The sequence below is a fragment of the Stylophora pistillata genome, chromosome 9, assembly GCF_964205215.1.
Source record: "Stylophora pistillata chromosome 9, jaStyPist1.2, whole genome shotgun sequence".
Lineage (NCBI taxonomy): Eukaryota > Metazoa > Cnidaria > Anthozoa > Scleractinia > Pocilloporidae > Stylophora > Stylophora pistillata.
In genome coordinates, this window is record NC_142527.1 from 21934366 (window position 1) to 21942960 (window position 8595).

Genomic DNA, 8595 nt, shown 5'->3' on the forward strand with positions numbered 1-8595 from the left:
ATGGAAGGTGAATGGAAGGTGAATGGAAGGTGAATGGAAGAATGGCTATAGAAGGTCTATGGAATGGAGCCTCATCAACATGCTCCAAATCCCGGTGGCGATATTAGGGACCTTAAGAAACCACGACGGCGACGGCAACGAGGACGTGGAAAAACAAGAGATCTAATTGGCAGAACAATAGCTGAGCACGTGCATTTTGAAACTTTGTACATTTCTTAGCCGTCCTATGCAAAACAACAACGTGAAATCGCCAAAATTTTCGTCGACTGCGAACCGAAACCGCGACGGCAAATTATTTTAATTTCCATTTGGAACTCAACGGCTACTTTATACGTCATGCTGAAGTTGAGCAGTGGCGCTGTATGAGACAGTAAGCTCCTGCAGCCATTTTTGAAATTCTAACTAAGAGTAGAAATTCATTTTTTAATCGAAGTCTTCCTTGGCGTCGCCGTCGTGGTTTCTTAAAGTCCCTAGTATCAAGCTAAGAAGAGACGGGATTGAAAGTTATCTATCCCGCTGATTTTCAAAAACGAAGCGCAAGCCACTGGAGATATGGCCTTACTTGGCCATGAAGCTGAGCTTCATTCACAGAGCCTGGAACCAATGGCTTCTCAGCACTCCCAATTAGCCATTGCCGTTGAATTAAAGCAAAAGTATGGCCACGGAAAAATCACAGATGAAATTTGTCCAAAATGTGGAAGAAAATTCCAGTGCTACTCACAAGGGGTTTTTGAGAGCGGTGGAGCGATGGAGCGTTGCAGTACTACTCAGATGACAGCATCTTCTGTAATGGTGCTTAATGGATGAATTTTAGTTTGGAATTAGGTACAACAAAAACAAGCCGCACGTTGGGTGGAAACTTATTAGTCTAAAACACCACGTTCTTGTTGTTTTTACTGACATTGTTGCTGTTGTTGCCAGCCGGGCGACGTCAATGGACTGATACAATTTGATTTAAAGATAGAACGGTACACCACGCCGGCATACCAATGTGTAACTAGTTAAGGAAGAATATGTCGCGTTTATTGTGTTGTCGAAAAGAATCTCGGTTATAATTTGAAGATATATAGTAGAGAGAATTCTAAGTCCGTTTATGAAGGTGCCATTCATAGCATCGTAGTATGAAAAAAGTAACAGAAAGAAGCCAGTTGTAAGCCATAATTTAAGATGCTTTTAATAAAAATAATTGCTATTCATCCCAATTCCCTATCCTCACCACTCCCACATCCACCCCAATCCTTATTTTTTAGTCGGGATCATTTGCGGTCCCCATCAGGGATCATTTCCGGTCCGGTATCATTTCCGGTCCACTTTGGGAATCATTTGCGGTCCGGGATCGTTTGCGGTCCTGCTGTTATCATTTGCGAAGCCGTAGATCAGCAAACTGGCTTCCCGCTGATTGACTGAAAATGATTTAACGCAATGAAGCTTTGTCTATTTGGAGGCTTCTAGAATCTAACCAGTTACAGCCGTACAGATCTGACACAGGCTCTGGTAGTAGCTCCGAAGGTCAAATAATACTGGTAATAGCAGTATTTCTCAAGATTACTTTCTACCTTCGCGGGTGTCTTTCGAGAAGAATTTTTACATTTCGTGTTTCCGCGAGACATGGAGACATAGTTTAGAGATATGTGTTCTCGTTTGGCTAGGCCTTTAGTTTTTGATCAAAACAATTAAAACAACATTTCATTTAAGAATTTTCCTGAGCCGGTGAAGCCCAAACGACCGAGGGTTGTTATTAATGTTGTTTTGTTTAATCGGGTTTCATGTGCCACCGTTTGGCATCAGATTATAATAGTTATTATTACTAATGGCCAGGAAGCTGGCCACGAGTAATAAATAGCCGTGTCGAACCAAGCGGACAAATCTAAAAGTAGTAAAATGACTGACTGATGATTATCTAAAGCTATCAAAATATCATTTTGGACTCTGAGAAGAGCCGTCTCAGCACTATGCAGTTATTTGTAAGCAGATTGGAAAGCTTCATCAAGGTTATTTATCGTGATATAATCAATCAGCTGCAGAACGATAGCTCTGCTGGTAAGCTTTGACATAAACACTAAATTAGAGATTTGTCTAAAATTAGCAAGAACCTCAAAATCCAGACCCGTCTTTTTCAGCAATGGATTAAGCATAGCCAACTTGAAACAGTCAGGCATCACAGCGGTGTTAATAGAGAGGTTGACAATCTTGGTCAGCACAGTTACGTATGTCCTGTAATTCTTACTACTTTGAAGCACCACGACTAACTGGCTTTGTGTGGATATATGTACATATTCCTGTGCGACAACTTTATGTTTTGTTAAGCTCTTCATGGTCGATAACTTGACAGCTTACAGCGGTCCTTTTTCGCTATTTTGGAAATTTAATCTAATATTATTAACATCATTGCGCCTGAGTGAATGTTCACCATATAAGGGCAAAGGTTAATGCGTTGTTCTACCAACTGACCAAAGGAAAAAAAAAAACCTTCAATTTTTTATGTCAGTGGTAGTGTGAAGATATTCCTGTGGCGACTTTTTATCCCAACCAGACACCATGCCTCTCCGGATCGCGTCAATGTCCGTATCCCTGTTCCACTTCATCTATGTTATGCTGCCGTAACATGACATGATAGGTAAGAATTCAATAGAGTTTACCAGAGCTGGGAACTGAATGGGCACCAGCTATCAAAGTGGGCCGTTAGTCATGCGTGAGATGTATAATCCTATTAATCTTAAAAATTACTATTGCCTTGATTGTGATTGGTTTAAAAAACTCTTATTTTCCACTAATTCAAATGCCAAGTTATTATCAGACCGTACAATAAGCCAATCACGTGCACATGCAAAGTTCTAGTTTAAATCAACCAATCACAAACTTGGTTTACTGCAAAATTCCCTTCCTTTCGTAACGTGGCTATTTTACATTTCTCGGTAATTGTAACTTTTATGATTAATTAGTAATAAGATTGAGTGGAGTCTAATTTGGTCTGTAGTCATACTCGTGATAAAAATACTTGTGATAAACAAATGTTTTCACTCGTCTGATTACAGACCGAATTGGACTCCTCTTATTCTTATTACCATTACAAAACAAGCTGTACAACGACCTCGTTGGGAGAATATTGCCCGATTGGCCTGAGATTTTAAGAATAAAAGCAGATGTACTCCAACTATGGTCCAGAGAAACTGACGGCTTGATTCTAGTCCTTGACCATCAGAGTACCTTCGGTGAGGTCCCAGTCGCTAATTTTTTTTTTTTCAAGTTTTTTCAACGTTTGACTTCACCAAAGATTCCCCGCTAACGGTGATATTGTAGATAATAAGAAAAATAATTTAGTAATATTTATAAAGAAGGATTTCAATAGCGCCATATCCATTCACTCATTGCGTCTTACAACACTTTTCCGGGGACTTTGGCTAGACGGCATTAGGCAATTTACAATTTTTGAAGGAGATTTTGGTAGATACTCCTTATTTTGGAATTGAGACCAGACCACTGCACCGGGAGCTACGTTCCCTACGCTTCTTGAGAACTATGTGGGAGAAGATGCAGCAGACAGGAACAAAGGGTTTATGGCCCTTATTCGATCAAGAGGACTATGACGTCTAACCATGAACTAACTCTGTTTTATCACTAATTCCCCTTTCTAGGTCTTTTTTCTGGTAGTTAGCCCATTTGATAGCGACAAGAAAATCTATCTCCACGAACTAGTCAAGTTTCAGCTGGGATACCTGATGGATATTGATAGATGCTCGCTTACTTGTTCTGATTGGCACACAGCTATGTGAAAAACAAAGGGTTGCATCACTAAACCATATTTGTCCTATCTAAGTGTTCTTTCAGAAAGGATTCAAATGGAAAAATCCTATTAACAATATCATTAGATTTTAAGCACTTTGTGAACGCTCTTCTAATATTTCACTCATCCCACTTAAAGATATATAGTTTGGTCTACGGGTTTTACTTGCAACCCACCTAGAGTAGCTCCAAAGCTAAAGCTTTATATGTTCAGGTACTAGCTGATATCGGAAAGTCAACTTTTTCTCCTATTTGTGTACACAGAGCGCTAAGATAAGTTGCCTCTCAGAGAATGAATGAATGAATGAAGACTATTTTGATCTAGAGGTAGTTGTGATTGTGAACAATCCGAATAAATAACAATTATTCGCCGAGGTGAAGATAAATAGTAAATGCTAGTAATGATCAACTTTCAACTAGCCAATCAACCTGCGCGAAAAGCACTATCTACTTGTTTGGCATAATATCATCAAGCAAAGGCTGCGTGCGTGAGTCCCCGTATCTTCAATTTTTTTTAAGGACGCTTATTTCTCTCTTAGCAAGCCGAAACCACCTGTGAAATGCGCTTCCAGAAGAAAAAAAATGGAATTATTTTGATTACTTCACATCGAGCCACTTGAAACAATGCTCTGCTTTGAAGAAAGCCATTAACGAAAAAGAAAGTATCATCAAGAGCACTAGTTAATTTTTTAAACACTGAACCGACTTATTCAGTCTTGTACTGTGCATTAAATAGAAGGGATACACACACACACACACACACACACACACACACACACACACACACACACACACACACACATATATATATTATTTTGCAGTTTGGGTCTGATTCTCGACGAAAGCTAGTAATATATTTAGGTTATAAAAGTTGATCAAACCATTAATGCAAATATTCACGGGTATATTTTCGAAGCAGCTGCCTCTTCAAATATTAAGCGCGGCTAGGATTTTTGTCATTTTTCTGTTCGAACAAATTTTTTTTAAGTTTTCAAATATTAAAGTAGAGAAGCAAGTAAATATCCATCTGTTCAACCAATTTCTGATCAAGCCATTGATGAAAATATTCATGGGTATATTTTCGAAGCAGCTGCTTCTTTTCAAATATTAAGCGCGGCTTGGATTTTTGTAATTTTTCTGTTCAAACAAATTTTTTTAAAGTCAGTTTCAAATATTAAAGTAGAGAATCAAGTAAATATCCATCTGTTCAACCAATCTCTAAAGAAGGTGTTAAAGGACAGTTTTCAAATGAAGTTTGAGTGGTTTGAAATTCAATAATTGAGTAAACTGTCGGATTTGAAGCATACAGAAATCATTTTGATGGCGACGTTTGTCTTCATTCGACAGTTTGTGAATCATGCACTGTCCATTATACCGCAATCATCTTCCCACTCATTGTTTGCACAGTGAGAAAAAGGCAGTCAAAGCTATCGACATTGTTTTTTTTGTGATATTTTCTAGTTGGTGCGGCAAATTTTCTAACGTATTGCGTGATAAAGTTCATCTTTATTCCAACGGTAAATGAGCGAATTTATCATTTACGCAGGAAGCATTGGGCGGATGTGTATTGACGTAGAAGGCTGTGTTCACCAAAACAGTTTAGATTTCTGCCAAGGGAAGCCAAAGCAGATATCGGTAACAAATCACTGTTGCGTGCGATAAATGAAAGGGGCTTCTTAGTTGGCCTTACCCTTGAGAGAGTTTTTTGACACAGCTTGTTACAACGCGAAGTTATGGCAGCCATTGAAAATGCTTCGTTTAATCACCTCGAATTAAGTTCAAACAACGAGACGACCTCTACTGAACAGTGCAGTAATAGATTAAGTCACAGTCATGTTTCTATCGCGATACATTTTTTCTCGTTTTTAGGATCTTTAGTTGGAAACCTCCTATTGATCGTCGCCTCTGTGAGGATAAAAGAAAAATGGCTGCTATTAATTACTAACATGGCTGCATCCGACCTACTTGTAGCGATTTTTCTACTTCCTCGCCTTATCACAGAAGAAATCACCAGGTCCAATGCTTTCCTCGTCCACGGAATTGGAGGCACAGTTCTTTGCAAAATTTGTAGTTTCGTTAGCGATATGTCGTTGTCTGTCTCAACCTTGAGCTTAGTCATGATCGCCGTTGAGCGATTCCTTGCAGTTGCATGTCCTCTTCTCTATAGGTCGACCTCCTCCAAAAGATGCCCCATTCTTGTCGCTTCAACTTGGATCTTAGCTGCAGCGTTTCACTCGCCGTATTTTTACACTTGTCGACTGGCCAAAGTTGTTGACAATCAGAGTCATTATATACAAGTATGTCAACAAAATTGGGAACCAGCTTTCGATGACAGATTAGCACGTCGTCGCTACAGCATATTTCTATTTACTACCGTGTTGATTCTGCCATTGCTTCTTATTTCCGCTTTGTACACTGTCATCGCTTTTCACGCTCGGGATGACAAAATGTTGTCATGTCGAAGTGAAAAGGGAACGAAACAGAGACGGGAATGCACCCGAAATCTTCTTAGGATGGCCATCGCTACGGTTGCTTCCTTTTTTATTTGTTGGACGCTACATATCGTGATAAGTTTTATAAGCCTTTTTCCACCTTGGGCGGTTCCTATGTGTAACAAAAGCTTCGAGACTGTGTCTTACATCGCGTGGCTATTGGCAAGTTGTTATTGTGCAATTAATCCATGGCTTTGCTTTTCATTCATTCCAAGATTTTTTCGTGAATTAAAAGTTATGACGGGTAAAAGAAATATTAAAACTTCCATAGCAAAGGGTAGAAAACTGAAAAGGTTGCAAGACTGTGATACAAGCAATGTCCCGCTTCGCAGAAAGCAGTTCCCATTAAAATCTTCATATGAAGAACCAGCAAAAACATCCTGCGCAGTTATTTCTGTGGACATTCTATCATGACTCGATAAGCAGAGCAGCCAAAGCTAAAATTTTGAAAAGGCCGGAAGAACGCGAGAGTCGAAGAGGACACGATTCTTTTTGGGACTCAAGACCATGCATGACTGTTTAAATATGGTATATAAACCATTTAAGAAAAATATTCTAATTCACCGTATGTTTATTTTGCAATAGATCCCAGATGTCGTCAAAAGATGGCAAAAACGAAAAGAAGGGGCACGTGAGGGTAGCCGAGGGTATGACAGATTTTCTTATCAACTTTTACATTTTCTGTGGCACATTCCTGAAAATACCCTCGACAATATGGAATCTATTTGTTGTATATGATAAACAAACACAAGGTTTTTTATGGTGACTTCATATAAGCGTCTATCCTCTATTAAACAATTTGAGCAAGAACCAATCGCTATGTAAACACTGATAATTATATGCATATGGTCTTTTTAGTATTTCTAATTGAAACCTTACTGGTTGCACTTTCCACATATTCAAAAGCTATGATTTAAGGTTAGTTTGTTCTGAGATTTCGTAAGATGTTCAATTCAACTGAAACAGAAAAAAAGTAGAGAAAATGAACAAAAGGTTGTGTTTAAGCAGCTTTATTAAACCATTTAAGTAACATTAAACGTCGTTGTTTGCGTCTGTAATATAATTATCAAATGAATGTAATTAAGTAGTCACGTACAAAATCAAGTGCATGAAGATATCGCTGCAACCCATCCCTAGATCGAAAATGTTTCAATTAGGTTGGCATGTCCTGCGCGACCATTGTTTAGAGGAACAGGAAAAAAGTGTGGCTTAAATAAACTATGTGAAAGTGTGGTGTGATCGTCCGGGTGAGGGTAGTCCTGAGAAGGACTGTTGTCGGTGGTAGTGACTGACGTTTCGACAACCCGTGCGGAAGTCATCATCAGAGTCAAGTGAATAGTTGTTGTCAGTAGAACGTTCTTAGTATTTCAGTTCGTGTAAAATGATTGGTCAGTTTTGCCGTGATGTTATTGGCTGAAAGACTCAAGTGGCGTAGGGCGGTCGCGATTGGTCTGTTTCGATCCGTCGGTAAAGTTAGGTCATTCTGTTCGGTTCGTTTGTAATGTCTATGTCGTGAATAAGTCGTTTGTATGGAGTCGGTAGTAGTTGACACCGGTTTAGAGAAGTCTGTTCTAAGTTAGTAAACCAGCTTTCCAGAGTCAGTCGTTGAAAGTAGTCAGTGAAGTAGGTTAGGCATTGCGCAGAGCCTCAGTCAATATTGTGGTTCGTAAGTCTATCAGCAATGTGATTGTTGACATCACCTTTCCTCGTCGCCCGTCTGTGTTCAGTCGGTCTTGTTGTGAGGTTTCTGCCAGTCTCTCCGATGCAGGAGGCTTGGCAGTCGGAGCAATTGATCTTATATTTATTGCATTAAATAAACTATGTAGATTAATGTGTGAGTAATACACTCCTGAAAAATTATGTGGAGGAGAATACTACTTAGAATGGTTCATTTCAGAAACTGACTTTTAATTTTATGGGGTCCCTTTGTCGAGAAACGGGGGGCCAAAATAGAGGGTACCCAAAAGAGATAAGAGAATTGGCAGAAAAGCTGGGGAAATCTCCAGAAAAAAAGTGAAAGAAAAAAGGCAAGGAAAAATTAGGGAAAACAAGCCTGGATAAAAGTCAGGTTAAATTTTGAGAAATAAGGTGGAGGAAAAGTCGGGAAAATATTTGGAAAAAAAGGGGAAAATAAAGAAAATAGGCTAAGAAAAAGTCGAAAAGACAAGTCACAAAAAAACGTCAAGAAAAATTGTTGGAAAAATAGCAGTGCTGCTGAAAATTCTGAAGCATGTTTCCGAAAAATCTTCATGTAAGGATTGAGCATAACTGGAATTACCGCACATATCAAATCATGTTCTTGAAGAGAGCAATGAGATGA

General features: G+C 39.1%; 1 protein-coding gene across 1 annotated transcript; it reads left to right on the forward strand.

The window, feature by feature from the left end:
• The first annotated feature begins 5468 nt into the window (after positions 1 to 5468).
• LOC148723808 (gonadotropin-releasing hormone receptor-like) lies at positions 5469 to 7766 on the forward strand. The gene has a single exon (XM_088732069.1). It carries the CDS (start codon positions 5517 to 5519, stop codon positions 6687 to 6689), a length of 1173 nt encoding a protein of 390 aa, XP_088588195.1. The 5' UTR covers positions 5469 to 5516; the 3' UTR covers positions 6690 to 7766.
• Positions 7767 to 8595: the final 829 nt, after the last annotated feature.

Excerpts from the sequence above, each read along its gene's own strand:
- LOC148723808 (XM_088732069.1), top strand. The coding sequence starts at position 5,517 with ATGGCAGCCATTGAAAATGCTTCGTTTAATCACCTCGAATTAAGTTCA.